Source organism: Gracilinanus agilis, chromosome 1, assembly GCF_016433145.1.
Source record: "Gracilinanus agilis isolate LMUSP501 chromosome 1, AgileGrace, whole genome shotgun sequence".
In the NCBI taxonomy this organism is placed as follows: domain Eukaryota; kingdom Metazoa; phylum Chordata; class Mammalia; order Didelphimorphia; family Didelphidae; genus Gracilinanus; species Gracilinanus agilis.
Window position 1 is genome coordinate 395,498,612 of NC_058130.1, and position 14,493 is coordinate 395,513,104.

Consider the following 14,493-nt stretch of genomic DNA (forward strand, 5'->3'; position numbering starts at 1 on the left):
GATGGTTTTCCTAATGTTGAACCACCCTTGCATTCCTGGTATAAATCCCACCTGGTCATAGTGGATGATCCTCTTGATCACTTGCTGGAGTCTCTTTGCTAGAATTCTATTTAAGACTTTTGCATCTGTATTCATTAGGGAGATTGGTCTGTAGTTTTCTTTCTCTGTTTTTGATCTACCTGGCTTTGAACTCAGTACCATATTTGTGTTATAAAAGGAATTTGGTAGGATTCCTTCTTTGCTTACTGTATCAAATAATTTGTATAGTATTGGGATTAGTTGCTCTTTGAATGTCTAATAGAATTCACTTCTGAATCCATCAGGCCCTGGAGATTTTTTCTTAGAGAATTTTTTGATGGCTTGTTCAATTTCTTTTTCTGATATGGGATTATTTAGGTATTCTATTTCTTCTGCTGTTAATCTAGGCAATTTGTATTTTTGTAAATATTCACCCATATCTCCTAGATTACTATATTTATTGCCATATAATTGGGCAAAATAGTTTTAATGATTGCCTTAATTTCCCCTTCATTAGTGGTGAGGTCTCCCTTTTCATCTTTGATACTGTTAATTTGGTTTTCTTCTTTCCTTTTTTTTATTAGATTGACCAGTACTTTGTCTATTTTATCTGTTTTTTTCCCAAAGTACCAGCTTCTAGTCTTATTTATTAAATCAATAGTTCTTTTACTTTTGATTTTATTAATTTCTCTCTTCATTTTTAGTGTTTCTAATTTAGTTTTCATCTGGGGATTTTTAATTTTCTCTCTTTCTAATTTTTTAAGTTGCTTGCCCAATTCATTAATCTCTGCTCTCCCTAATTTGTTAATATATGCACTCAAGGATATATAAATTTCCCCCTGAGTACTGCCTTGGCTGCATCTCACAGAGTTTGGTAGGATGTTTCATCATTGTCATTCTCTTCAATGAAATTGTTGATTGTGTCCAGGATTTCTTCTTTGACTAGCTGGTTTGGGAGAATCATATTATTTAATTTCCAATTACTTTTTGATTTTCCTGTCCAGGTGCCCTTACTAATTATTATTTTTATTGCATTATGATCTGAGAAGGTTACTTTTATTATTTCTAGTCTTTTGCATTTGTTTGCAATGTTTCTATGCCCTTTTACATGGTCAGTCTTTGTGAATGTACCATGTGCAGCTGAAAAGAAGGTGTATTCCTTTTTGTCCCTATTTTTTTTTCTCCACATATCAGTTAAATCTAATTTTTCTAGGACTTCATTCACCTCTCTTACCTCTTTCTTCTTATTTTTTTGGTTTGATTTATCTAGATTTGAAAGAGGAATAGTATAGTTTTACTATCTATTTCCTTCTTGAACTCTGCCAGTTTCTCCTTTATGAATTTGGATGCTATGCCTCTTGGTGCATACATATTGAGCATTGTTATATCCTCATTGTCTATACTGCCTTTAATCAGGATGTAATGACCTTCCCTGTCTTTTTTTAATCATATCTATTTTTACTTTGGCTTTGTCAGAAATCATAATCTCCACTCCAGCCTTCTTTTTCTCATTTGATGCCCAAAAGATTTTGCTCAAGCCCTTATAAACCTGTGTATGTCCACCCGCCTCATATGTGTTTCTTGTATACAACATATGGTAGGATTTTGGTTTCTAATCCACTCTGCTGATTGCTTCCATTTTATGGGTGAGTTCATCCCATTGACATTCAGAGTTATAATTATCAGTTGTGTATTCCCCAATATTTTGGTATCCTCTCCTAGTTCTATCCTTTCTTCTTACACTATTTCCTTTTAAACCAGTGGTTTGCTTTAAGCCAGTAACCCTTGTCCCCTCCCTTGATTAACGTCCCTTTCTACCCCCTCCCTTATTATTCTCCTCTTTTTATTTTTAAGGTCTAATGAATTCCCTCTCCCTTCTCCTCCCCTCCCTTTTTTGACCTCCCCACTCCCCTTTTTCCTTTGGTTTATCCCTTTTGACTTTCTCAGTAGGGTTAGATAGAGTTTTATATCCCAATGGATAATATAGCTACTCTTTCCTCTCAGGGTTAATTCCATTGAGTGTAAGATTTAAATATTACCTCTTAATGCTCTCTTCCTCTCCTTCTTATAATAGTATTCATCCCTTCCCCTTCCCATGCCCTCTTTGTGTGTAATAGAATATCCTATTTTTCTCATTCATTCAAGTTTCTCTTGGTGCCATCTACTATTCAACCCCCTTTTTCTCACCCACCCCCATATCATCTTAGACCATTTAGTATTCCAACCTTTCCCTATGTATAATTCTTCTGATTACTATAATAGTGAATACTATAATAGTGAATAAAGTTCACTACAGAGAATTATACATAACATTTCTCCACATAGGAATACAAGTAATTAGATCTTGTTGAAGCCCTTAAAGAGGCAAATTTAAAAAATATGAGTTTTCTTTCTTTCCCCTCTGTTTCTTATTTACCTTTTTATGTTTCTCTTGATTTTTGTGGTTGGATATCAAACTTTCCATTTAGTCCTGGTCTTTTCTGTGCAAATACTTGGAAATCTTCTATCTTGTTGAATGCCCAAACTTTCCCTTGGAAGTATATAGTTCGTTTTGATGGGTAGGTGATCCTTGGTTGTAGACCCAGTTCTCTTGCCTTTCTGAATATCATATTCCAAGCTGTGTGATCTTTTAGTGGGGAGGCTGCCAGATCCTGTGTGATCTTGATTGGTGCTCCTTGATATTTGAATTGTCTCTTTCTGGCTTCTTTTAAGATTTTTTTCTTTTACTTGGAAGCTCTTGAACTTGGCTATTATATTCCTGGGCGTTGTCTTTTCAGGGTCTAGTGTAGAGGGTGATCTATGGATCGTTTCAATGTCTATATTGCCCACTTGTTGTAGAACTTAAGGGCAATTTTGCTGAATAATTTCTTTTAGTATGGAGTCCAAATTTCTATTAATTTCTGCTTTTTCAGGAAGACCAATGATTCTCATATTGTCTCTTCCAACCCTGTTTTCTTGATCTGTCTGTTTCTCATTGAGATATTTCATGTTTCCTTCTATTTTATCAGTCTTTTGACTTTGTTTTATTTGTTCTTGCCATCTTGAGCAGTCATTAGCTTCTAATTGCTCAATTCTAGCCTTTAGGGACTGGTTTTTGGTTTTTGACTATAATCTTTTGGTTTTCCCTTTCAGTCCGCTCATTTCTGGTCTTCAATTGACTTGCCTCACTTTCCAATTGCAAAATTCTGCCTTTTAAACTGTTATTATATTGCCAGATCTCTTCCATCTTTCTTATCATCTCAGATTTGAACTCTTCAATAGCTTGTGACCAGTTTTCATTATTTTGGGAAGGTTCGAATGTGATTACTTGTTTGTTTTCCTCTGCTGTTTGCTCTGTTTTCTGGATTTTCTCTGTGAAAAAGTTGTCCAGTGTTACAGATTTCTTCTTGATGATCTTTCTCTTTCGGGGTTCTTGTCTCTGGCTTGCCATTGTTAGCCCTGCGCCCTCTCAGGTTTATCCTTCGACCCAGGGTCTGTTTGATCTCTCTGGGCTCCTAAAGTCTAAGATCTAGTTGTTCTCAGGGTCAAGCCTCCCCCTTGTTTGTTCCTCTGTCTGAGGCTCCTTTAACAGTTTCAGGGTGCTGTTTCCACAGTCGTGAGCCCCTCTGGACTGGGTCCTCACTCAAGGTCCACTCCTTTGCTCAGGATCCGAGTCTGCTCCTACACTCAGTATCCATGGATGCAAGAGCCTGCGCTTGCACCTGTGCTCATGGTCTGTGTTCAAATTCTGCACGTTCTTTAGCCTCTTGGGGTCTGCTGCTCTCAGGAACAGGCCCTGGTGACCCCAGGTAGCTGCCAAGGCCTTAATGCATGCCCCAAACTATTTCTAACTCTTTTGTGCTGGCTTTGGCACTGTAGGTGGTATGGGGTGGGGGAGAGGGTTGCTCAGCTCGCGTTTCAGTGAGAGCTGTTTCACCCCCTTATAGCATGAAATGCCCCAATTTCACATACCTTCAATGCTGTGCCCTGTTGTGGAGTCCCTTTGTTCCTATGGATTTGTTTTTGTGCCCCTTGAGGAGTCCTATATGTTTCGGTTAGGAGAGGTTAAGCAACTGCTTTTTACTCTGCTGCCATTTTAACCAAGAAGTATGATATTTGCTTCTAAGCTTGTATTCTGCTGGTACAGTCTTAAAGAAATTAGTGCTATGTTCACACCATTATTAGGCATTGAATTAGGACAATGATGGAAGATGTTTGAGTAACCTTCTTAAATATTCTATCCCTAGATCTATCTATTTTTCCCCAATACTGAATTATAATAAAGAAATTTAATGATGGTAATGCAGTGGACATAACAGCAACAGCAGCAAGCACTTGTGAATCATCTTATTAAATACTTTTACATATTATCTGAGGTGATCCTTCCAACTACCCTGAGGGGTAGATGTGATTATTATCTCTATTTTACAAGTGAGAAAATTGAAATTGAGAGAAGTTTGTGAATCATCTTATCAAATACTTTTACATATTATCTCAGGTGATCCTTCCAACTACCCTGAGGGGTAGATGTGATTATTATCTCTTATTTTACAAGTGAGAAAATTGAAATTGAGAGAAGTTTAGTGATAGCTAGTTAAAAGGTTGAGGCAGAATTTGAACTAAGTCTTCTTGCCTGTAAATCTACTTCTCTATTAGTGATGCCAAACTTTACTTTTCAGAAGTGCAGAGAAGTACACATGGTTATGTACTTTTCAGTGAATCCTTGTGAAGCAGTTCTTTTCTCCTCCCATATCAACAAAAAAATTATTAAGATTAAGTAGGCTAAGCAACATCTCTGCTTGGAAAACAGTCAGAACTTACTTTCATTATATTAATATGCATATAAAATTAACTCAACTCTCTTTCCTTTCCACTGGCTCCTTCCCTTCTGCCTTAAACATAGGAGTCTCCAATCTGAAAAAAACAAAAAGACAACTTCTCTTGGCCCCTCTAGCCTATCCATCATCTTCCCTGCTTCTCTTTTTTCCTTTCAGTGCTAAACTTCTAGGAAAAAAGTTATCTATATTTGATATCCCTATTTTCTCATCTTCAATCAGTCTGTTTTTTACAACCACAATGCTACCTTTTAAAACCTACTCCTTCAACATGTCTAACAACCTAATCTCCAAGTTTAGTGACCTTCCTTTTTGTCCTCATATGCAACCTTTTTAAAAAAAATTGCCTTTAACAAAGTGGATCACTGTCTCTTACTGATAATTCCACCCTATTGACTTCAAAGATATCATACTCCCTTGTTCTAATCTTAACCACTTTAAACACTTCTTTCTTTTTCACTGATTCCATAGTTTCTTTCCATCTTCTTAAGGGTGTTTTCTGATGTTCTACTTTTGGTCCTCTTGTCTTCTTTCTCCACATGGTCTCCCTTTGGCAATCTCAATAAGTCCCATAGCCTCACCTAATACTTTACACAGGTATTTTATTTGTTTCATTCTGAGGGAAGAATAATAAATAGAAATTCTAGAGGCATTTTTTAAAACTCAATATGAAAAAAAATTTCCTGAAGTTAGGATTGGTTTCAGGATGTTATGGGATTACCTTGTGAGGTCAAGAATTTCTTATTACTGGAAGCATTCCAGGAGAGGCTTGATGATTATTTTTCAGATGTGTTGTAGAGGATATTCATACTTCATGGGCTCAAATGATAAATGATGATATCCATTCCTGCTCTAAAATTCTGTGTCTATATTTTCATCATACCTTGGATATTATCCTGATACCTCAACTCAACATGTTCCAAGCCAGGCTTATTGCCTTTCTTCCCTAAGTCTGTTCCTCCATCTGATTTTACAGTTTCAGCTTGGGGTGCCAACATTCATTCAGTTTCTTGTGCTTATAACTTTAGAGGGCATTTTTGACTCTTTCTTCTCTCTTACCTTTAATATCTAGTTAAAGAACTGTTTATTCCAACTCCACAACATCTTTTCCGTCCATCTTCTTTTCTCTGTTCCATCTTCTTTTCTCTGTTCCCAGTGTTACTCTTTCCTATCATCCATTATAGATCCATATTATCTCCTGCCTTGATTATTTCAAAAGCCTCCCATCAGGTTTTCTTGGTTATTCTTTTCCACCTTCTAACCCTGTGTTTATGTCCCTGCTAGGATACTTTTTCTTATGCATAGATCTAGTCATAACATTTCCCTTCTCACAAATTTTATTCCCTATTGCCTTTCAAAAGTTCCGATTTCTCTGTCTGCTATTCAAAGTACTCCACAATCTAATGCTACTTTTTCTAGACTTTCATCATATTATTCCATATTTATATGTGTTATAGTTTGGCCAAACTACCTTTTTGTCTGTGCCCAGACAAACTCTGCCTCTTTTATCTGTCACCTCTGCCTAGAGGGCATTTCCCATTCATTCTTTAAAGCCTTACTTAAGTGACAACTTTCCTTCATAGTCCATATATAATTAGTTTTTCAGTGCATTTGTTTTTTAATGCTTTATTTTTGAGATAGAGCATGGTATAGTTAATAGGAGTATTGCATTGTAGAGAAGATGTTAATCTGTATTGTTATAGGAAGTTGCTCGCTATGAACTCATGTGGAAAATATATGTAAGGTAATGGGGTCACCAGGGATATTATAAAAAAAACTAAGTGGTTTGTGGGAACACACTCTGGGATTTATGAGAGACTGGACCAGGGTGGAAAGACCAGGGTTTACTGGATTCCCACAGGAATGGCAGTTGATCTTAACTGTCACTCAGCTTCCACTAGGCCAGAGTCTTGAAACAGACTGACAAGGTAAAAGGGACTTAACAGCTTTAATTATGTTTGAATAAAAGGTGGGAAAGGGATTTCTATACTTACAATCTAAAGGATAAAACCACTGGGCAATGGGAGGACTTATTCTACTCTTATCTAAGTGATCTAAACTAACAGGGCCCAAGGAGCTATAAATAGAGTCTCTGCCTCAGACCTGGAACCTGCCAGGCTTGAGTACAGCTAGGGGCTTTTGTGGCTTTGGGATTCTCACTGCAATCCACTGATGATCTCTGGATGCCAGGAGCTAAAGTTGTCTCAGGAACCAAGTAGTGAGGGTTTTGCTTGAAGCACTGTCTACCAGAACTCAAACTTCACCTCTTCCCTTGGCTCTGTAGATCTTGTCCTTTTAGCTAGATGCCACACCACACAGGATCCCAGGGGAAAAATCAGGATGCAAGGTGTCCTTTGCTCTGAGGTCTCCCAGGCTGGCAACAGTTTTTGCCCACCACTCATGGAGTCCTCACTCAGGGCACAGACACACTTTCTCCTCCCCCATTCCATGCTGGAATTCCCAGCTCCAGCTCCTTCCTGCTATATACAACTTAATTCCTAATCACTAGCTAATCTAATCTTCCTCACAATACTCCCTAAACCAATTAAATCACAGATGTGTTTTTAAGAATGCTTTATTGGTTCAATATAAGGTATTAGGTATGTTTCAATGATTATATTTTATCCCCAACTAAACAGTAAGCATCATGTGAAAAGACAGTAGCCCAGTGATGCTGAATCTATGGCATGCATGCCAAAGATGGCATGCAGAGTGCTCTCTGTGGGTGTGTATGCCACCTTCCTCCTCCTCATGCTCCCCCTTTCCCCTGGGATTTGTTACTAGAAAGGCAGAGGGCCTTGGCTGGAGCTTCTCCCTTCCTCTCTGTGCTTGATGTTATTTTTTCCACATCACCTACCCTTCTGCCAAGCAGTCCAATGGGAGTGCACAAGAGTAAGGAGGGAGGCTCACAGGTGGCAGAGCTAGAGGGCCTCTCCCCTCCTCTTCTCTACACTTCCTGAGGATATTCCTCACTTTACCTGCCCTTCCACCCAGCAACCCAATGGGAGCACTTTCTTCCTCCTCTGTGTGAATGAATGACTTGGGTTATATTCATCATATTCATTTATTTTTTTGCTTCCAGCTTCTTGTACTGATTCTCCAAGATTCATGTTCAGTATATATTTTAATAGTTCTATTTTTGAAGGAGCATGTTCAGTATTTTAATCAACAGTTAGTGTCAAACAGCCACTATTGACCCAACCTTTGTTCTGGTATTATCCTCTCTTCTCTAGATTGCTGAAAGTGATTTGTGACACTTAGTACCATTCATCTCTGAAGCCTTAAATATGGAAAATGAATCTTCTCATGTGTTTTAAAAATCTCTCAAATAAAGATTTTTAGTGGATTTTAAATCCATTTATTAAAAATACTAAATCATAACACCTGATTAGTTTGTGGAAAAAGCTCAACTGAATGACATCAAAGAATATAGAATATTTACTAATATTTATGGATTTATATGTTTTTGTGTGAAATCTTTTTCAACTATGACAGCTTTAAAATCATATATTAAAATACATTGAAATTTGAACTAGTCCTTTGATCGCAGTATTGTAAAATGTTAAGTGAAGATTTAAAAATAATGAAGCATATTGAATCATACTGCTGTCACTAAAATAGGTTGTTGTCTGCACTGGCGGAGGCCACATTTAACTCATTAAATTATCAATCATCTTATGGGCATCAAAAGGCCCTAGAAAAATAGTAATTAGATTAGCATTGTTTTTCAGGAATTTAATACAATTTTCTGAAGTGGTGGTATTCATTAATATTTTTAGTGAGCAGGAAAATTTTAAAAAATGTTTCATTTTTATCTCAGCCTTTTAAAATTTCTATTTTGAGTTAATTTTTATATCTATAATTTTAAAGCATAGCAATATGCATATGAAATTTATAAATTAAATATATATAGTAGAGGAATATGTTCTAAACTTGTTTTTTAGTGTGTTATGTGATCCTAAAATTTTAAGATCTCTGTGATAGTCATATAACCCCTTAAGCATCAGGTGTTTATCAGTTAGTTGAAATAAATATGAGCTTTTGGGACTTGGCTTTCTTTGAGATGAGGACATGAAAAGTTGATATTTTTCTAGATAAGTCAAAGAACCTGAGGAGTAATTTTGTGTATTCCAACAAAAGTCAGAATGACATCGTTGTCTACAAAAAAATACTATTCCTGAGAATTTGAGCCTAATCTCAATGGAATGCAATAGTTTTTTTTTTTCTGTTATATACTGTCCCAGAGAGTAAGGCCCACTTCCTCCTTCCCCATTTCATTTGGAATTCTCCAGCCCTTCCTGTTAGGTCTACTAACTAATAACTAAATAATGCCCCTCACAACAATACATATATTTAAAGTTGAAGTGGTTGAGAAACCTTTATTAAAGTCTTAAATCCTGTTTGAATAGTATTAAAAAAAAACTAATAAGATTTGTAAAGCTTATGATTTTCTTATTTTTCTATTCACTGATAGTGTAATAATTAAATATTCCCATAGTATGAATTTTCCTCAGCATTTTAACTTTAAGACATTAGCATACTATTTGGGATTTATGGATATATTTTAGAAGCACATGACATACTTTAAAAATATTGTAGGTATATTTTCTCATTGAATTACTACAGGACTGTAAACTTAAACGTCTTTTGTCCTTGTGATCTGGTTGTGTGTTGTTTCATGATATCCATAAATTATTAAAAATTTCTAAAGAAAGGCTTCCATAATTTATGGAAAGCATGGGCAAGAATCATACACAAGGAAAAGGTCTGAGTAGTTTGTGATCTATATTCTAGTGGAAGAAAATGTGCTATTGTAGCATGGAAACTCTTTAAAATTTTTGTCAGCAGAAGTTATATTCTGACAAGTCTTACTAGACTGAAAAGTCTTAGATTGAGATTATGATTGTAGTGATGAACTGTCATTTGTTGTCCAAAGACCTGCCTATCAAAATTGGATTGACTCACTGCCAAGTTGCTCATAAAGTCTTAAAATTTTTAGGTCACAGTTATTTTCAAGGACCATATTTTTTTTTAAACCCTTGTACTTTGGTGTATTGTCTCATAGGTGGAAGAGTGGTAAGGGTGGGCAATGGGGGTCAAGTGACTTGCCCAGGGTCACACAGCTGGGAAGTGGCTGAGGCCGGGTTTGAACCTAGGACCTCCTGTCTCTAGGCCTGACTCTCACTCCACTGAGCTACCCAGCTGCCCCCTTCAAGGACCATCTTTTAAGTCATTAAGGGCTATTCAGGGGTATGCTTTCCACTATGTGAAATTACATATCCTTCAAAGATTTAAGGATGGACAAGAATTGTTCTGAATGAGGAGACAAAAATGAATTGAGGTCTGCACTGGTAGAATCAATGTTGAGTTCACAGATTTATCATATTCTTGTTCTGAATGAGTAGCAAGAGGCCCTTAAAAACAAAACAAAACAACCATTTGTTTCTTTGTTAAGAATTTAACACTTAGAACTTTCTGAAGCCATGATAAAAGCATAAGAACAGTTATGATTTTCTTGTGAGAATTTTCAGTGTTTTCCCATTTGCTTTTTAAAAACAGAAAACAGGAAGAACGAGTACAACAGGTGCGTAAGAAATTGGAAGAAGCACTGATGGCAGACATTTTGTCACGAGCTGCTGATACAGAAGAGATGGATATTGAAATGGACAGTGGAGATGAAGCATAAGAATATGATCAGGTAAATGAAAAGTAGACTTAGACTACGGGCTTATTTTATTTGAGTTGCTTAGAAATGAACATTTTAAAAAACTGAATTTCTAAGATCAGTAACTTATCACCATATAAAAGAGACTGATCTTTGAATAATATCAGTTGATTAGGAAGCATTTATTAGGCACCTATTAATTCACAGGACACTTCCAGATGCTGGGGATACAAAGATAAAAATAAAATAGGCCATGACCTCAGAGGGTTTATATTCTCTTGAGAAGCTACATACACATAGAAATATATACAAAATATATGAAGACCATTTCCTGGGTGGGGAATGGGGGAGAAGTATCAGTAGATGAGTAGGTCAAGCAGGCATCATGTAGTATATAGCATTTGAACTTAACTTCAGAAGTTGCTGGGGATTCTAAGAGGTAGAAGCGTAAGGAAGGAGGACATTCTAGGAATATAGTACATCAAGTGAATAAAGCATTTTCCTATAAATAATCATAGTAGTAAAATTCAGTTACTCTTAGTTATTAAGAAAGAAAATCTTAACAGAACTGCTTAAAGTGGAATGGATGCCTTGTTAAGTAGTGCATTTCTTTTCACCGAAGCAATTCAAGCAGAGGCTGGATAATCAGATAATCAGAATAATTGGTATTATTAATTATATAAGGTGGTATAGTGGATAAAGTGCCAGGTTTGCAGTCAGGGAGTCTCATCTACCTGAGTTCAAATCCTGGCCCTAGAGAGAGACCCTTACTAGCTGTCACCCTGGGCAAGTCACATAATTCTGTTTGCCACAGTTTCCTCATCTATAAAATTAGCTGGAGAAGGACATGGCAAACCACTCCAGTACCTTTGCCAAGAAAACACCATTGGGGTCAAGAAGAGTTGGACATGAGTGAAACAATTGAACAAAACAACCACAAAGGAGTCTTATCTTCTGAAACCACTATTACTTCTTAGAATCGGTAACTGATAGTTTTCTTTGAAGTTCTAGTATTTCAGAAAACTGGTTTGATTTTTTCTTTTATTACTTGCAGCTGATATCACTGAAAGAAATCTCTTTTTAGTCATCCAGTTATTTAATTGAGTAAATAAAGATCCCTGCTGTGGATATTACTTGATTAACATGCATGGTCAAGAAATTAGGATTTGTGCTTAACTGAATTATCCAGTTAAAATTATTTTGTTTGTAATTGTGCAAAAGCATCTTGGTGAAAATAGCCTTTAATTGGAATTTCTAAAAAACTTAGGGGATCAAAATGTTTATTTCTGAAAGATAGAAAATAATATCTGATAGTATTACTGCCCCAACCCCATCTTTCTCCCCACCCCCATAAAGATTTGTTTGAAACTACATGGAAATGAAGTGTTCCTTTTTTGTCTTGGATAATTTGCACTGGGCTCAGTGATACTTTTCTATTATTTAAATTTCCTCCCTTTATACTTAGTCTTTCTCCTGATCACTGGCTTGCAGAAATTTTTATTTGTCATTAGAATTGTTACATCTAATAACTATATATTTTGGAATTTTACATTGTGGGATTTTTTTTTCTGAAGGTGATCTGTGGATTGATTCTTTTGCCTGGAATTTTCTTTTCCTATTTAGAAGTTATAAGTGGTTTTCTTTTATTATTTCTAATATTATGATAGGTTCTTTTTAAACAGGTTCTTTTGGGGGACCCATAATCCTTAAGTTGTTTCTATTTTTCCTGCCTTTGAGATCTATGTTTTATACTTGTCTGGTGATCATGTTTTCTTTTAGTGTTACTTTTTTTCTGATTTCTCTATTTCAAGATTTGTCTTTCACTTTTTAATGTTTGTATCCCTAATCAGTTGTTCTGTCTTTTGTTTCTTTGGTGAGGTATCCACTGTGGTTTCAAATTTTTCTATTCTGCTGATTATTTCTGCTGTGCCTGCCCTAAATTCAGTTTTCAAATTCTTATTTTTCTTTTAAACTATTCAGGAGCATTTTGCTATTCCTCCAAACATTCCTTCTCTGACTCTTAAGCATTTCTCATATGCCCAGAATACTCTTCTCTCCTCATAGCTTCCTCATGACTTCCTTGGTTTCCTTTAACTCTCAGATAAAGTCACACCTTTTTCCCTTTGTCTATTCTTTCTTAAACTTATTGCCTTTTTTCTGAGGCTATCTCCAATTTATCTCGTTTGTGTGTTGTTTTCCACATTAGACTGTGAGCTCTCCTAGAGAGCATGAACAACTTTTTTTGGTCTTTCTTTGAATGTCCAGCTAGCACAATGATTGGCAAATGGCAGATGCTTAAAAAATGCTATTTGATTTATCAGATATTAATTAATTTTCCTTTGACTGGATTTGTTTAGCTCACCTAAAGGCTCTGTTTCCTGTTAATACTTTCCCTGTTTATGTGCTTATCTATGTTCAAGCTTTAGTTTTAGTTCTCCTGAGATCTTTGATAATTTCATTCTTTTCCCTGTTATATAGCCATTATATACAATGGATATAGGAGGGAAAATTATGAAAGTATTACAGCAGTCTAATCGATCAATAAACATTTAAGTGCCTGCTATGTACCAGATACAGTGCCAAGTGCTGGAGATAAAAAAAGAGACAAGAGACAATTCCACCTCTCATGGAGCTAATAATCTAATGGGGGGCATGGCTAGCATGCAAATATATATGATCAAGTTATATACAGGATACACCAGAAATTATTAACAGAAGGAAAGCTCTAGAATTAAGAATAGTTTACAAAAGCTTCTTGTAATAGAAGGGATTTTAGTTGGTACTTAAAGGACACAAGGGAAGCCAGTTGGCAGAGTTGAAGAGAGAAAGCATTCCAGGTATAAGGGACAGCTAGAGAAAATGCTTGCAGCCAAGAAATGTGTCTTGTTTGTGGAACAACAAGGAGACCATTGTTGAAAGAGTCCATGGCATGGGATAAGGTGTAAGATATTTGGAAGGTAGAAGGGAACTAGGTTATGAAAAGTTTTGAATATAAAATGGAGCATTTTGTATTTGATCCTGAACACAAGAGAATTTATTAAGTTGGGGCATGCCATGATTGGACCTACACTTTGGAAAAATCCCCAAGGTGGAATGGAGAATGGCCTGGAGTGGGAAGAGATTTGAGGTAGACAGACCAGCAAGCTATTCAGATAATCCAGGTGTGAAGTGATAAGAACCTGTATTAAACTGGTGATAGTGTCTCAGGAGAGAAGGAGATGTATTTGAAAAGAGGTTGCAAAGATGAACTTGGCGAGCCTTGGCAACACACTAGATATGAAGGGAGAGAGATAGTAAAGAGTCTAGAATAATTTCTAGATTGCAAATCTGAGAGAATCGGAGGAGGATGCTGTTGCCTTAGGAGGGGAAGGAAGGGTTTAGGAGAGAAGATTATATGTTCTACTTCAGATATATTTAGTTTTGGACATGCCTCCTCCAGGTCAAAATGTCTGAAAGGCAATTGGAAATGTAAGATTGAAAGTCAGCAGAGAGGTTGGGGCAGGAGAGGTGGATTTGAGAATCATCATCAAAGAGAAAAGTAATTAAATTTATGGGAGCTGATGAGATGCATCAAAGTGACTCATTTCAGTCTCTGTCTTCTACTCCCCTCCTAAAAGAGCCCAGTTTTTGAGGGGGGCCTGAAAACACATCCCTTCTTTATGCCTGTTCTATTGCTCCAGTTAATATGACTTTTGACAAATACTTGGTTTAGATATTACCTGGGGATTGCACATGTTTTCCAGGAATGTGGTTATACCATAGCAATGTTACATAATTAATAGTGTTGTGGTGAATTCTAGATAACTGGCAGATAGGTGGTTTCTGCCCTTCAGGTTATGTTTTAAATAGTTTGCCTGAAAGTTGAATTATTATGTCTTCTTTGTTAGTCTCAAAGCCAGTGAGTTGTAAAAAATGCAGCAATGCCTTTTATTGATAACTATTATATTTTTTAAATTGGTTAGTATAACTAGTCCTATACATAATATCTGTAGGTAC

The 14,493-nt window shown here is 36.2% G+C and overlaps 1 protein-coding gene across 1 annotated transcript in view; it reads left to right on the forward strand.

Annotated features, from left to right (window-relative positions):
* MBD2 (methyl-CpG binding domain protein 2) overlaps positions 1–14,493 on the forward strand; it is an 80,519-nt gene that overhangs the window by 58,034 nt on the left and 7,992 nt on the right. Inside the window, exon 7 of the mRNA XM_044681544.1 lies at positions 10,392–10,530. Within this exon, the coding sequence (XP_044537479.1) occupies positions 10,392–10,518 (127 nt within the window). The 3' untranslated portion in view covers positions 10,519–10,530. The remainder of the gene's footprint in view (positions 1–10,391; positions 10,531–14,493) is intronic.